Source organism: Silene latifolia, chromosome Y (assembly GCF_048544455.1).
Source record: "Silene latifolia isolate original U9 population chromosome Y, ASM4854445v1, whole genome shotgun sequence".
Lineage (NCBI taxonomy): Eukaryota > Viridiplantae > Streptophyta > Magnoliopsida > Caryophyllales > Caryophyllaceae > Silene > Silene latifolia.
Genome location: NC_133538.1, coordinates 259954845 through 259972548, shown reverse-complemented (window position 1 = coordinate 259972548; position 17704 = coordinate 259954845). Strand labels below are relative to the sequence as shown.

At 36.9% G+C, this 17704-nt stretch overlaps 1 protein-coding gene across 11 annotated transcripts; it reads left to right on the top strand.

Moving 5' to 3' along the window:
• The first annotated feature begins 847 nt into the window (after window positions 1-847).
• Window positions 848-16513, top strand: LOC141633708 (putative E3 ubiquitin-protein ligase ARI8). Of its 11 annotated transcripts, XR_012538490.1 has the most exons (15): window positions 1277-1490; window positions 1865-1905; window positions 2081-2130; window positions 2481-2640; window positions 2729-2833; window positions 3088-3170; window positions 3259-3363; window positions 3451-3535; window positions 3610-3793; window positions 5108-5224; window positions 5322-5390; window positions 5462-5505; window positions 5616-5683; window positions 15446-15498; window positions 15828-15931. XR_012538490.1 is itself a non-coding variant. In XM_074446133.1 (14 exons), exons 10-14 carry the CDS (start codon window positions 5170-5172, stop codon window positions 16438-16440), a joined length of 402 nt encoding a protein of 133 aa, XP_074302234.1. In that variant the 5' UTR covers window positions 1277-1490; window positions 1865-1905; window positions 2081-2130; window positions 2481-2640; window positions 2729-2833; window positions 3088-3170; window positions 3259-3363; window positions 3451-3535; window positions 3610-3793; window positions 5108-5169; the 3' UTR covers window positions 16441-16513. The 11 variants fall into 11 exon arrangements, 8 of the variants coding, with proteins under 8 accessions (XP_074302236.1, XP_074302237.1, XP_074302234.1 ...); XR_012538491.1 differs by lacking the exon at window positions 5616-5683; XM_074446133.1 differs by lacking the exons at window positions 5462-5505; window positions 5616-5683 and adding an exon at window positions 16299-16513 and having other exon boundaries at window positions 15828-15910.
• Window positions 16514-17704: the final 1191 nt, after the last annotated feature.

Sequence of the window (17704 nt, the reverse complement as noted above, 5' to 3'; positions counted from 1 at the left end):
TATCCCACCGACTTATCTAATTAAACATATGCCGAGAATAACTTTTAGCATTCACTCCTCCTAAGCAACCACAAAGTAATAGAATTCCTCTCAATGCCAATTTTCTTGCCAAAGTACACGCTATGCCTCTTTAGCAATCAAATACGTTAAATCCATCTTACAATAATATAGGTGTAATATAGAAAACAAAATATCATAACTATCGATAAAATTAAAAATAATAATTATTATAAATAATTGTCACAAATTATCACCTTGTACATCAAAGTCGATGAATACAAGCAAATAGCCCATAAGCAAGCACCCTCGAACAATAATAATATAATAATAGGATCAGTAGAATCGTGTTACCTTTGTATCTCGGAAAAATCAATCTGAAAACTGTGCAATTTTTATAAATACGGTAAGAATCGGACACGGTGGCCATTAAAGAAAGGGGACATGACCAGCTTTTATGGCGGCGATGAAAGAGGGGACAAATAGAAGAGTCGAATGATATTTAATAGGGTTTTAATAACAAGAAGCACTAGTTAGGGAATTGACAAGATGAGGGATTTAGCCAAATTTGTATTCCTAGTGGAAGTCAAATACGGTACAATTAAGGATATTTATGAGATATGGGTATAAGATGACAGAATAAAGGGTATAGATAAACCAAAGCGGAGTAAGGTTCTCCTTCTAAAACCCTTATAAATGTCTGAAGTTGTGAAAATTAGTTGCTTATGAACAGTAGAGCAGTGTTTCTTGTGCCTTTCGCGTGATGTACAGCAGCTTTGTACTCTCACCATTTCTCAACCACACGTTATTCCTCTTTGCCTTTAATCTCCTCTTCATTTTTTTTTCACTCATTCATTCTCCATTTCTCCCCTCTGAATTTTTTCTTACTTTTCCTTTCCAAGCTTTCCCATTTACTCCATTCAATCAGTTATTTATACATACTTTCCATACAAACTCAAGGTGCTTTTAGTTTGTTCCACAAATTAATTTGGTATTTTGTTCGTCTTGTACCTAATTAATGAAGCCTTCGGATCAATCAATTTTTTGGTTTCTCAGGTATGATTAACTTGGTTTCTTTCAATTTAAGGTGGTTTTGTTCAGTTTTAGGGTTCTTTGTTTGAATGTTTGGAAAGTTATAGGCCTGATTTTGGGGTTTTGGGAGGTGGTTTATTCAATTTTAGGGCTGTTTGTTTGAATGCCCCTTATTTTGGGTGACTGATTTAGGCTCTTTACCCTTTTGCTTCTTTTTTTTCTTCCTCCAATTATCAAGTATACCTCTCTTCGGTTTATTTAATTCATCAATTTTATTTTCATATTATTATCACATTTTTCCACTTTTCTATGTTAATCAGGCAATAAAGTTGAAGTCTTTTGAATAATTTTAAAATTTGTTTATGGGTTTTAATTGTTAATTGCTAATTGTTAAATTGAATTCCATTCACAAATCATGAACAAAGAATGTTGCTTTATTAATAGTCATTTGTTAGTCTCAGGTACCCCTTACTTATCCTCCTTTATGATTCAATTTTTGTTATAGTTTGTATTGATCTTCATCCAATTCAATTTGATAGCATCATCGACCTTCATAATCAAATTAAATTATGGCTCAAACTGAAAATTAATGTCAAATCTAGATCAAAATCAAAACAGTACGAAGCTATTAAATTTAACTGTTCTTCAACGAATTGATCCAAATGTTGAAGAGATTATCATCACTGCTGCTCATGTTACTTTCTATGAATTCAACATCGAACTTAGTCAATGGGTTTTTTAATTTATTATATAATTGTTATATTCACTTGATTTTTGTATTAATCGTTGATTTCGTGTATTAATTGTATTAACTTTTGGGGATTTAGTGTTGCAGAGTCGCAAGGATGTTGAAGGGTCGTTGTTTGTTGTCACAAGGTTTGATTTTATTGATTTTGCTATGTTAATGTTGATTTATTTGCATAAATTTCGATTTTTTGTGTATTAAATTCGTGCATTGTTGAAATTGTCGTTGTTTTGTGTGGGAAGAATTAGTCTTTGTTAAATTATTGAGTGTAACTCTAAGTTTCGTTATCGGATTGCTTGTTGTCAGAAAAATTCAACCTCGGTTTCAGTTTATCGCGATGAATCGTCGAAATACAGGTTAGAGTTTTTGCTGGCATTTGCTGATTACTGTCACTGTGAGGCTGCTTTCTCCATTCACAAATCATGAGCAAAGAATGTTGTTATATTAATAATTGTCTTTTGTTTCGTCTCAGGTACCCCTTACTTAACCTCATTTATGATTCAATTTTTGTCATAGTTTGTATCTTCATTTTATTCAGATTTCCCCGTGCATCACAATCGCCCATCTCATTCGTCCACTGCAGTTCTTTGTCACAAATGCTGATAAAAGTTATATTACATTAATGGGTTATATACTTACATGAGACCATGTTTTAAGAGAATGATCGTTTGTCATAAATTCTCAATAAGACATCACGATTGTGCAGAATTTATCGGAAATCACTCAGAGATAATCGGCCAATATTAAGACGCCCTGCAGAAACCTGTTATGCTGCGGTTAATCAGGATATCATAATTTTGTTGGTTTTAGAAGAAGACCAGAAACTTCACAACAGTATAGTCCTGAGGTCTTACCTTGCGAAGAAGGTATAAAATCCTCCAATTGAATGTTAATTATATCATGCAGCAAAGAAAGATTGTTTCTTTTGGTTTTACTCATAGAAAATCTATACAGGGAAAAAGGTGCCCGATACCGGGCTGCAATCATGTTGTTCTTCTCGAATCTGGTGACAGTATCTACCAGTTTACGTGCAAATGTCATTATAGATTTTGTTACAAGGTGAGATTCTTTAATCGAAAAGTCTACGTCCTTCATCGAAATATTGTTTTGACTTTTGATTGAACTTGTAACGATCCCATTAATATTAAATCGTGAAAATATAGAGAAATATTAACGATATACATTAATCTCATCAAGAACTTACGCAATTTCTGTTACTATTAGCTAGATTGAATGGTGTATGGCCTTTTTTTCCTTCTTTCGACGCTTAATGATCTCAGTTATATGAAGGAATGATTGCTTTCCTTTTGTAGTGTTTAAAGGAGCCCCATCACCCTATCTGTTGTGCACTGGTTGAAATTTGGAGAAGAGAACCTCTTAAACAATCTCGAAAATGGTATTTGCCTCATTCTCTTGCATCATTAGTTTAAAGTTAGCCTCATATTTTTGAGATCTTAACAAAATCGCGATTTGTTTTCTCTTAGGCAAATAGCATATATAAGAAACTGTCCAAAATGTAACCAATCACTGGAGGCAAAAAACTGGTCTAAACAAATGCAATGTTCAGTTTGTAGCTTCAACTTTTGCTGGTAAATCCACAACTTGCTCTATTTCTTCAGCAAAAATGTACTTGGATCATCGGCTAAACGAGGTTCAATAATTCAATGTTTGTTCAGGACATGTCTTGGTTCCTGGTTTAAGAATGGTCACGGGGTCGGTGAGAAATATAGCCATATATGCCCTTCAGAGAATCTGAGTGAGGTAACAGTCCGAGAGCTTAATTACCTGTAGATTTACGGGAATCATTTATTTGCCTTTTATGTTTTTTTGTCCAGGGTACTTTAATCAAGACAAATGATTGAGATGGTGAAGAAGAGCAGTTCAGATGATGATTTTCAATTGTTCGCAGAAGAACGGGGTTTCAGATGGCGAAGAAGAGCAGTTCAGAATGGAGGAACTGACAATCTAGAACCTTCATCTATGTGGCCATCCTAGAATGTCTTGCCTCTATATTCTCAGGTATTTTTCCAGTGAAATAAAGCAATAAATTATGAATTACCGAATGGCATCACCAGCGAGTCTTGGAATAGGGTTCTACCGATTTGACTCGGTTAAACACCTTTTATTTCAATAGATTATTGGTATTATTTTCATGTCTGATTTAGAGTTTCAGTTAGTTGTAATGAAGTCATTTGTCAAGGTTTTGTTTCTAATCTTGGTTCTTCATTTTCCGATTGATTTGTGCTCATTCCATTGCGCTTTTGGGTGGATGAATCTTATATTGCTGATGTGCATCTAAGCAAATTTGGATATTAAGCTTTGATTAAATTGGATTCGTGAATTATAGGTCTTGGTAACTTATAGCGTCACGAATTTGCGTTTTATGGATTTCTTAAAAGGTGATTTTCTGTTATGTTGATCAGAATTGAGTTTCATAGTTGCTGTAGAAGGCGCCTGCATCAGCGCTCAAATGGCGTTATCCCCTACGCATATTTAGCTCTATGTTTACTAAGTTGGATCAAGACCAATGATTACTCAGTTTAGAGTCAGCGTCGTCCTTTTATCCGGGAACAGTGTAATGCCTCATGCCTAAACATAATTGGGCTTCGATATAGGGTACTTTAATTCAGTATTAAGTAGTTCATAAGTTTCAGATAGTACGCAGTTTATAGCTCAGTTTATATTTTAAGTTCATATTAACTTAGAAACACTGTTAACCTCCTCAAACCTATTTAAAAAATCATTTGGGTAGTTCAACTTGTGTACCTATCAAAATCATATTTTAGGTTAATAGCTTGTAATTAGGTATGTTTTAGATCAGTTGAATATGGATGGTTTTTGAAGTGGAAGTTGAAGTTAGGTTAGATATCCCATCCACCTTATTGCTATGAAGATTTTGGTATTGCTTCTCTTTGTGTTCACTTAGAAGTAGAACAACCTCGTGAGACTATAACCTGAGTTATGCCAACTGAGTACTCGGCAATAGAAGCTTGTAATTATGGTGTTTTGATCAATCTTTCTGTCTCGGCTAGGATTGACTATGAAGATATGAACATTGATATCATCTGTCACAAAATATTGGTTTTGAGTATTCGATTCGCTTCGTCAAACATGTATTTTCCTTTCTTAGTTTATGTTCCGTAGCCCGAGTTATGCCAACTGAGTACTCGGTGAGTCTCAATTTATGAGCTGGAAATATGTTGAGTAGTTGAGGTAAGATGTTGGTTACCTACTGAGTCTTGACAACTTGCGACGAGTACGATATTTTTGATGATTTTTTAGTTTGGACAAGTTCGTTTACAATATGATTAAATTTGTTGGTTTAATTTTTAGGTACACAGATGGCGTGATGAGAGACGCTTCTTGAAATTGTTTATACGTGAACTCAGTTAATTATGGAATTAATTATGGCGTCGAACGAGGCTTCTAAATGGATCATTTGTAGGCCGGGTAAGTTAATTGTGGTAATCCATGTAAACAACCTCACAGAAAATGTAAGTCAGTTATGTGTTTATTGGCTGTGTTGTTTTTTTTTGGGGGTTGATAGGCCTGGCAAATGGCGAATGGCACGTGAATGGGGACGAGCATGCTTCTACTGGTATTGTATATAGGCTAGGTAAATTACTTACTATTATACACGAAATACTTGCCAAAAGAACATTATATAGTTTATCAGTGTATTTGTAGGTCTGAAAATGGCGGGATTTGTGCCAAACCCTAGGCTTAACGCGGTTAGTGCAACCCTTAACTAGGTCAATTTTACTAATTAAAATTATACATTTTATCGATTGCATTCAATATATAAAGAAGGATGTCATTTAATTAATCTGTGTATTTGAAGGTCTGAAAATGGCGGAAATATTTGAGTCAAACCCTGGGTTGACCTCTATTAGTACAACCCTAAGCTAGGTGAGCTTAATTAGTTTCGATTACAGGTTTTGGCCATTGCATTCATTTGGTTGGTTTATATGTGGGATTTAGCTGATGTCTTGGTTCGTCCCTTGGTAACCTTAAGTAGCTAAAATGATAAGTGTAACGTTATTTGATGGTTGTTATATTTATTGTGTTCGTTTTGGCTAAGAATTTGTGAGTCTGAAAATTGCAGAACTTGTGGTTAACTCTGGGATCCTCTCAATACTATGGCCCTAGAATGAGTGCCCTTAATTAATTACGAGTCCATGTGAGGAAGAAAGGGAGAGCGTATGTACGTGCTTGTTTAGTTACGATTGAGAGGGGGAGTGGATAGATGAGAGGGGTTGGGGAGATGAAGGGTGAGAAAGAGAGTATTGTGTTACAGATACATAGTCTCTAATTTATTTTTATTTTGCTGAGTTAGAGAGGGAGGGACGGAAGCAGAGTAGGGTATGCTTAGCTTTGTTCGATTGATGGGCGAGGGAAGGAGATGGATAGAGAAAGGGAAAGATCGTGTCTCCTTACTTGGTTTTGTTCAGATTTAGAGGGATGAAGGGATGAAAAAAGGAATTGGAGGGAGGGAGAGGATGTCTTTGTAACACCCCCATACTCCAAGTGCCTTACCAGGACCACTCAGGTATGAGGATGTCACCATCTCGGTTACCCGAGGCATGATAATCATAAGACAATGAAGAAACATACTTTATTAAATAAGTTTAAGTGATTACATTACAAAACCAAACTGTAAGCAAAATACAACTGTCCTCAAACTATAAACCAACTGAAAGGAACTGTTCTAATAAACACAGCGGAAGACTAAAGACTCTGATATGTGATGACTCCATCCCCAGCTAGATCCCACGCGTATCCAAGATATACCGCTTAAAACTGCTCACCATCCCCGAATGGATCACCACAGTTTTTAAAACATTTAAACGGGGTCAGTACTAATCACACAACTTATATATATATATCAATAATAAGACAAACAGACAGCTGAACTGTCACACACACACACACCACCAACCAATCCCCATCATCTCAATCTTGATCCCTTTGGACCGACCACTGCCGCTGATGGGGGACCGCAGCCGTTCCCACCTAAGCCCCGCTCATCATACCGAGCGATAACCCTGTCCCATTAATGTGCACATCCCCTTCCGTGGCGGGTTCCACGAAGGGCGAAACTAGGCGTGAAGTCACTCCCATGAAGTGACCCCACTCACCGAGAACGCATCTCGAGAACCATCAACAAGAATCACAACCACAAACACAAGACAATCATTATATCAAACAACCAAATACAAAACATCACCAATATCCCATTATGGGACTAATGCGAGTAGGAAATCCTACCTGGAAAGCACAACAAGCGACGGTATCTCACATTTGTATCAAAAAGCTTCTTCTACGAACCCTCCTCCTATCATATAACACATAGAGACTACACATCACATACTACACACAAAACCCCCAATCTCTAAATTAGGGTTTAACCAAACTTAACAAAACACTATAAAAATTATATTAAAAGCTTACCCTCGACGCAAGGAACTCAACGATACGAATAACGACAAGAACCGACCGTCGAACTCCGGAATTGCTAAGAATGCGATTAGGAAGATGAACTTGTTGCTTTCTCTCTTAAACAGGGTTTTAGGTTTTGCAAAAGTGATTTAAAACAATGACGATTATGTTTAAATACCTTAATCGCATAATTAACAAAACCCGAGAAAACTCCCCGTAAAACCGGACACTCGATCGAGTACCCAAGGTACTCGATCGAGTACCCCCTTACTCGATCGAGTGCCTAAGGCTACTTGATAGAGTACCCCCTTACTCTATCGAGTACCTAAGGCTACTTGATAGAGTACCCCCTTACTCTATCGAGTACCTAAGGCTACTTGATAGAGTACCCCCTTACTCTATCGAGTACCTAAGGCTACTTGATAGAGTACCCCTTACTCTATCGAGTACCTAAGGCTACTTGATAGAGTACCCTCTGTCGAAACTTTTCTAAAACGCAACTTACCCTTACTCGACAGAGTAAGGCCTACTCGATAGAGTACCCCAAGACTTATAAATACGGAGTATTACAGTCTTCCCTCCTTAAAAAGAACTTCGTCCCCGAAGTTCAACCCATACTCTAAAAACATCCATACTAACTCGACCCAGACACAACAACATAACTGAGAACTCAACAACTCGACCAAACATAAAACATGAACTCTTAACACCCACTCCACCAACTATGTTTACTTCCTTAACATGACTCACGATATCGTATCCACCACATATATATCTCTCACGACACCAACTTCATACATAACCAACCACCATCCACTAACACTGCTAGCTCCATAATATCATCCACTATCAAATCCAAAATCAAGACACTCCTAGACATCAAACGGAATGTTACATTCTACCACCCTTAAAAGGAACTTCGTCCTCGAAGTTTACTCGGACTCATAACATCATCCTTCAACTCACAACACTATATAAAATATTCCCACACTCTGAAGCATCACCCTACTACAAGCACGGCCATGGCCTTTTATAAGTATTGTCCACAAAACAAATCCCTCCTTTACGCTACGCTAACACTCTACTTCCAATTATATTACCGCATGCACCACCATGAAACTCTCTTTTATTGCATCCTACTCCTCTTAAGACAAATGTTACGTCCTCGTAACTCACTAATACTAAACCCTTAGCTATATTATCTCATTATCCTCATCACCACCATATGTCAAAGATAACTGCCTATAACCTCATTTCCATAATCACTCCTATTTCTCAAGGCTCTCTTACTTCAACAGTTCTCATACTTCAAATCAATCTGCACACCCCTAACCTATACCATAAGGCTCGTAGCAAAATCACCATACTAACTCTCCATTATCACTGCAAACCAACATACCTCGCTATGTAAAGCACTTATCTTCCAGAAGCATAACTCCCGATCCACACTCGTTACTTATACTCACACTAGATCCTCAAGTTCTTTCCTTCATTACCGCAAAACTCATACATAACTTAATATGACACTAATTCCCCCAACACCCTACACTCACTGTCCCAACAAAAGATTATGAACTACCTGCCGCTTTCAGATCATTACAACACATGTTCCACGAATCATTTTCCATTACCATGTCTACTAAAGCCTTATCTAGAACAAGATCAAAATTACTGTAACAACCTCTCACAACCGTGTCCCATCAATAGAACATCACTATACCATGACAACAACGAAAACATATTCAACTCTATTTCATATCATACTCTACCTCATTCTTAACTTAACCTGGTAAAGAAAACATCAATAAGCAAGACAACTGTCTACATGTTCAACCAAAACTCACAAAGAACAACAGCAAACAAAACAACAATCTATGTATAACTGGTATGCACTTTCGAAAACTCGTATCATAATCATCCCGCCTACTCCACCACAACCGGTGACGGCATCACAACACCGCCACCAACAGCCACACCACAATGCGAAAATACCCGCATCACAATACTAAATACCGTGCCCGGATCACCACCGGAGGCACCACAACCACATCGATAGACATCACAGCTACATACAATTCCATAAATACTTGACTGGAAATAACCTTTCTGGACAAGAAAACTTACTCAAATCCACTTTACTCAATCACAACGCATCATATTATATGAATTAAACAGATAAGCATCTCATGAACATCATCTCTACCATTTCACGGAATACACATGTGTTATTAATACACATAAAATTATAACTAGCCATGTCAAATTAATCAAATTATTACCTTTTTGGATATCATTCAATTAAACTACCGTGTCCAACATATATATTACAGAACATTCATAAAACAACTTTATAATTATCACACCATACCACTTCTTGTGAGGTCAGAACCTCACACAAACATTTACACATATCATAGACCCGTAATCACAACCAACTAGTCAATCCTGACCACGTAAGTTACCACTCAACAAAGGTTACCTGTTGTCCGAGCTTAACTCGCATGCCCCTCATCACATTCTTCCATTCGCATCACCAGCACCTTCTGCCATACATAACCATACAGCTAACACTCATTATGAGAAACCACCTCCTAAGACTATGTCTTATACTTCCTGACAACCATACTTTTATCAATTCAGTCTTTACAAAATCAGCCTCTTTAGAATTGCCACTTTTCTAATATACCCTTAACCTTAACCACTAGTCAAAGACCATAACACTACCACTGTCCGGACATCAAACCTCTTCACTCATCTCTAAACATCATGATTTCTTTTCTATCTTTGGTTAACATCCCAAACAACGAACATCGAATCCATGAACAAAATTACCTCAACATTCTTCCCAATATTTTCCTTAATTGAATCATCATCCATTTCTCCACCAAAATCTCATATCATGCAGATATTCTACTAACTTCTTACTTTCCTTAATTTCTCGAAACTCATTATTAAACATGTTGTCCTGAAGCTCCCATATAACCATTAACTAACATCCTCATGATAATATCACACATTTCGATGATTCCTTACCTTTATATCACATAACTCCGGTGAATATTTTCCTCGACTTTACTTTTATCCTTCTTTTCTCTTTACACTCAATAATACCAATTAATAGTTCAACTCCTTATTCCTTCTAGCTAACTCTTTAGAAATCCAGTTACCCTTTCGTTGCTCCAAAACTCAAATTCCATTATTTTCTACCGACATCATCCCACTCTTTCTTACCATGGATCTTCTCTTATTATGCTATCACTCACACTTGCCACTAATCTATCCATAGAATCAACGTTTAATGTTCAAACAATTGCATCTCCTTTTTTTACATCTCTAGAAATCATAATTCATTTAATACCTTTAATTACCCAAGGAAATCACACAGTAGTTTCGTCTCCCGATAACACAAATTTCCAAACTCAGTCACTACCTGCAAATCCACGTCGCGACATGTCCCATTAAGTTCGCTATATACCACTATTTCCAAACGACCTTTCATTACATATGTTCTTACTCAACACTATTTCTAGCCATCTCCCTCCATAATTTATTATACATCTCAGGTTGCTACTATCCACATCCTTTCTTTCAATCTTTTCATTCTCACGTTCCTTAAACTTACATCATGCCTTGCCCATATTCACTTACATTTTCATTACTCAACATACAATCATGTCACTCATCTCGTCTCACACAACATGCTCTATGCCTCAATTAAGTCTTACTAATCCCAACACATATAAATCATGTCCTCCCCACCGAACTCATACTCATCATAGGTGCCACTCTTTACACCACAAAATTGGGTAACTTACGCGTCAAGACCAACATACATGTAAAACAATGCATAAAGAAGCAAAATAACATCTTTGAATTAAACATAATATGCAACGAAGTCAAAAGATAAACATATGACCCAAAATAGGGTCACTAGATCGAGTACAGGCCACTCGATCGAGTAAGGGACTTACTCGATCGAGTAGGTGAAGATCAAAAGCACGTAAAACAAATTACCAGGGCTACTCGATCGAGTAGCTTAGTTACTCGATCGAGTGCCCCCTTACTTGATCGAGTACCAAGGATACTCGATCGAGTACCCCAATTCTCAGCACTGTCCAGTTTTCGTAAAACAGTCATAACTCACTCATTTCTTGGTCGTTTTGGGTGTGTGACCTATCGTTAGAATCGTAAAAGAACAAGCTATCACCTCCAATTGGAATCACATTAAAATCATTTACGCATCTCAAGTTATAACAGTTTAAAGACAACTTTGCTGTAATCAGACGACATAATTATTTGATTTTTACTTCCAAACAACTTAAACAACAACCAAGTTAAACGAAAACAACCCAAAACTCATAAAACCAGTATTCATAATCATATGTTACTATTTTCAAAAGCCAAACAACAACATTCATCATGCACTTAGCTTATCTAACTTGCCAATTATGACTTACCCACATGTTTTTATTCTATCACTTTTCGTAAACAAAATCACAAATACATGACATCAAGTCCCCTATTCAAATGTTACCACCACGATGATTCATCTTTTCCACTAATTCATCCATCATACCACATATTTATCCACCATATACGTTCAACATATTCACCCAGCACATGTTCAATTCATACTCCTAACCTTCTGTACTTTTACTCCGAACTTACACATCGCTTTATATATATATATATATATATATATATATATATATATATATAGACAAAACACTTTTCCTTGCGTAATTATAACATGTCAAATTACATGTATCAATAATTATACTTTCATGCTTTACAATCAACCAACATACAATTCACGTCATTATCATCTTTCATCCATCAATTCATACAACATACTACTACATAAATACACACAGCACACAATAAGCACATAACGATCCCGACACATATCCCATGGTGACCGGTTCAAAATTGTAGGGCGAGTTCGCGACTTTAGGACGTCTCCCAAGTCTTTGCATTAGCTCCTACAACCTTTACCCCGGGTTCATTTTAATTGACTCCCTAGATTCATTAGATTCATTGGTTACAGGTTTTAGGATCGTCGCTCTGATACCATTTGTAACACCCCCATACTCCAAGTGCCTTACCAGGACCACTCAGGTATGAGGATGTCACCATCTCGGTTACCCGAGGCATGATAATCATAAGACAATGAAGAAACATACTTTATTAAATAAGTTTAAGTGATTACATTACGAAACCAACTGTAAGCAAAATACAACTGTCCTCAAACTATAAACCAACTGAAAGGAACTGTTCTAATAAACACAATGGAAGACTAAAGACTCGATATGTGATGACTCCATCCCCACTAGATCCCACGCGTATCCAAGATATACCGCTTAAGCAACCGCTCACCACCCCGAATGGATCACCACGATTTTTAAAAAATTTAAACGGGGTCGACTAATCACACAACTTATATATATATATATCAATAATAAGACAAACAGACAATTTGAATCACACACACACACACACACCACCAACCAATCCCCATCATCTCAATACTCGACGTCCACCTGGACCAGCCACTGCCAGGGGGACCGCAGCCGTTCCCACCTAAGCCCCGCTCATCATACCGAGCGATAACCCCGTCCCATTAATGTGCACATCCCCTTCCGTGGCGGGTTCCACGAAGGGCGAAACTAGGGTGTGAAGTCACTCCCAAGTGACCCCACTCACCGAGAACGCATCTCGAGAACCATCAACAAAGAATCACAACCACAAACACAAAGACAATCATTATATCAAACAACCAAATACAGCACATCACCAATATCCCATTATGGGACTAATACTGAGTAGGAAATCCTACCTGGAAAGCACAACAAGCAGACGGTATCTACAGCTGTATCAAAAAGCCTCTTCTACGAACCCTCCTCCTATCATATAACACATAGAGACTACACATCACATACTACACACAAAACCCCCAATCTCTAAATTAGGGTTTAACCAAACTTAACAAAACACTATAAAAATTATATTAAAAGCTTACCCTCGACGCAAGGAACTCAACGATACGAATAACGACAAGAACTGACCGTCTGAACTCCGGGAATTGCTAAGAATGCGATTAGGAAGATGAACTGGTTGCTTTCTCTCTTAAACAGGGTTTTAGGTTTTGCAAAAGTGATTTAAAACAATGACGATTATGTTTAAATACCTTAATCGCATAATTAACAAAACCCGAGAAAACTCCCCGTAAAACCGGACACTCGATCGAGTACCCAAGGTACTCGATCGAGTACCCCCTTACTCGATCGAGTGCCTAAGGCTACTTGATAGAGTACCCCCTTACTCTATCGAGTACCTAAGGCTACTTGATAGAGTACCCCCTTACTCTATCGAGTACCTAAGGCTACTTGATAGAGTACCCTACAGGTCAGAAACTTTTCTAAAACGCAACTTACCCTTACTCGACAAAGTAAGGCCTACTCGATAGAGTACCCCAAGACTTATAAATACGGAGTATTACAGTCTTTGCTTGATTATGTTCATATTTAGGGAGGGGTGGCGATAGAAGGAGATGGGCAAACAGTGAGAGTGAGAGCGTATGTGCTTGGTTTTGTTAAGAGTGAGAAAAAGGAAAGTGATGGATAATTGGGCGGAGTTAGAGGATAGAGAAAGTAGGAGGGAGGTTGGCGGAAAGAGGAAGGGATAAGGAATGCAGTGACGGAGAGATGGTCTATATTCTGTTTTGTTGAGATTGAGGGATAGGAAGGCAGGGAGCGGCAATGTTAGTTTGGTTTTGTTCAGATTTAGAGCAGACAGGGGAAGGGGGATAGACGGAGGGAGGGATGGGTTGTCCAGATTTATTATTATTCAGGCTGTAAGAGATGGCCGGAGGAGGGATTGGAAGGTAGAAGAGGAGGTTGTTTTTTAGTGTTGAGGTGTAATTAGAAGGAAAGGCAGGAGGGGTGTATTATCAATAGTTTACTGTCTTTAGGAGAAATAACATCAATTTGATATTATATTTTGTACTTCTCTTAGTATTCGTTCTTGAAAATGAAATAAAACAATGAGGAAGCGAACTAACTGATAAACATTAAATTTCAATGTAGAATAGAAGGCATGTCGTGGAAAATTGCACTCGGGGGAGGGGGAGGGAGGGTATAGAGTAATTAAAAGGCATTAATTATCTTAATGAAGACAGCGTATTAACAGTCAATAACTTTGGTGTGGAGGCAGAGGGGCGGAGGGTGACAAGAACGGAGGGGGGGCGTTTATGCTTTTTTTTCCCCGTATTGAGAGGAAGGAGGGATAGATGGTCAGGGGCGGGGGCGGGGAAGACACAAAGGGATTGAGGGAGTGAAGACAAGAAGGGAGCGGTAATAGGAAGCAGACTGAATAGAAGAGAGGTGACTTGATCATGAAATCCAAAATAAAAAATATTGATAGAAGTAAATGTAAAAAAGAGTTGGTAATTCCCTTTTTTTTCCACATATGTCATGTAGTCTTGTTTTTGTCATAAAAGAAAGTACAACATAGTTTATCTAACCTGAAACTCTCTTTTTATATGCTGGATAAGTCTTTAGGATTCAAGAATCAAACAATTTTGGGCATAGCATTCGTACATTTTCATTGGTTGTTCAGAGTTCAGACGGTCTTGTTCTTGAGTTTGTGTGAATTGATTGCTAATTGGTAATTAAGACTTAAGAGCAACTCTAATATGTTCAATATATATGGGTAATTGAGGGATAGATTAGGAGTAATGTTTTTGGTTTAACAATGTTCTAAAGTTGAGTGATGGGTAGGATAACTGAGTTTAAATGATCTTGATAGGTGAAATAAAGACCTAACACCTACCATAACGAGTGCTATATTCTGTTTGAAAAAAAATTCAGAACGATAAAATGACATTTTTGTAATCCGTATTTGAAAGGTTGTTAGAGTAGGGGAGTGACAGTCGGACTGACGGTTTATGGATTAAGGCAAAATTAGTAGTAGAATGATATTTTTTTTTCTAAAGAACTATGTTAGAGAAAACAGTGACCCTAACTGAAAGGTCGTATTCATTCAAGTAATTAGCTGTTTGTGGATATATTTCATCCCGTTGGACAATATTGGAATCTGTGTCTTTCTTAAATCATATCATACAAGTAATAAACTGTTTGTTTGGGTACATTCCTTCCATTTTATTAAAATTGATATATTTGTTCCCTTTAATTATCTCTTATTTCTAAAATTTATTCATACTTTTCAATGCAGGGATAGAAGCCGTGTTTGCTGATCTTCGACACCTCTCTCAGTTATTTATCAAGGTGCATCAACTTTAAAGATAATGCTAATCTTCGTTGATTTTGTCAAGTGTGGTTTGCATTAGGTTTAGTGATGAGCCCATATCAGGGAAAGGGAGGGGTGGGAGATGTGAGGAAGGTATCGAGAGCATTTGTTTCGTTCCAAATTAGTTTCGCTCACATGTGTGATATACCCGTCATTCAAGATGACAACTAATTTGAAGAGTAGCTCCTTGGCATACAAAGTGTACAACTATCTTCATTCTCATCTAATGTTGTTATGTGTGTTGGCGTGACGTTTTCAATAATTTTCGTGTAATTAAAATATCTGAAGCCTGTTGAATCCATTCCAGATTTCGAAGTATGATACTCATAGATTGGCCTTACATTACGGCAATTTGATGAGGGAGTGCATTCAGCATCAGAGCATTTCAAAGTATGTGTTCTGTATATTAGTTAATCTACTTTGATATTGTAAAACTAACAAGCTATTAATATAAGGCATTCAGATTTTGATGAGCTTACTGGAAGCCTGGAATCCCACATTCGGAAGTTCTTCGATTATACTATAAGATATTCAGATTTTTACATATCATCAAATGCTACAACTTTTCGGGTTGACTTATGTGTTTGTTTTGGGAGTGTCTGCTAGATATTGCATTAGTCATAGTTTTGACTTCTTGTGAAAAACAAGTTCAATTTAGGTTGAATATGCGAGTTATTATATTTTGCACTCAACAAGCCCCCTTAGAAGTAGCTTTCTGAGGTAGGAGGCGGCTGAGTCAAAGTGGTTATTAATAAATTTTTTTAAAGAGTGTTCCCAGGTTTGGATTGTCTGGACATCAAAAGAGTTGGATGTTCACCATTCGTGAAATTGATGCATGTTCATATTTTGTATTATTCAGCAATGGAACTACCACAACTCTGGGCAAGGTTGAATGTGTACTACTATTTAAGAGAATATGACCGACTATAGTCATAATCTAATACGAAGTAATGTTTTTACTAAATAAAGATGTAGCGATTATCATCAATTGTTTCTTGGTGCACCGAATAATTTGATAGAGAGCACAAATGACAATTCTATCATTAAATATTTGAAGACAGTGCATTAGATTAAGAAACTAAAACGTCAAATTAAGGCAACTACATTGAACATTACACGTAAAAAAAAAGGTTTCTACACTAGAACAAAACGCAACTACATCTACATACATTCGGTAATTCTCGCCTAAACTGAGACATAAACAGATTCGCTGCAATAACAAATAGAAACACGTCTTGGATCTCCGCGCGCAACGCGCGCGGAGAGACAACTAGTCAAAAAAAAAAGCGGAGTAAGGTTCAACAAGTAGTAATGCGCAGCCATACTAAAATTTGCAAATAAAAATATTTCATTCCTTTTCCTTAAACATTAAATATTAAAATTTGTTTCCAAAAACAATTCGGAAAAGATTAAAGTTCATTAAATATAATATTTACAGGACAAATATTCGCGTTATTACTTATTTTGACAAAGCCATTAACTAGAGAACGTTTTGAGACATTACGATTAGATATTGGTTTAATCGGTAGCGCACCTAAACCATCAAAAATATTTCTTATTGTTATGATTGACTAGTTTAGACGAGATTGTATGCCTGTATCTATATTTTCTGTTGCTAAGTATATTTTTGTTTAGTATTTATTATTTTTACAAGAATATTCCATATACTTATCTACAATATTTCTTTTATGTTTAATCCAAATCTCCATCCATATCAAAACTAAATCTAAAAGATTTATTTAAGAAAATATGATATTTTACCTTAACCCAAACCCAATCTCTTTACCATATTTATTCTCCAATTATTTACCCTAGATTCTCCCAAAATCTTACCCTCCATATACTCCACCGGTCGTTTCTCTCATCTCCCCATCTACCGTAAATCAAATAATTACACCCCCCGTCTCTCTCTCTCTCTCCTTACTCAATCGCCCCATCACATCATGGTGTAATGAGCCGCAGTTGTAGTGCACAATTCCTAAAAATTGTGCGCGCGGTCCTTCCTCTTCGAACCCTTAGATTTCTTATTTGTACTCATGTATTTTCATTTCTGTTTTTAGTTTCATTTAGTACTCTAAGACTACTCCTACGTGTCGAATCTTGGAGTCTCGTTTTTAGTTTAAGATATGTTTTAAGGCGTTTAGAAAACATATCGCTATTCTACACAATCAATGTATCCTGCTA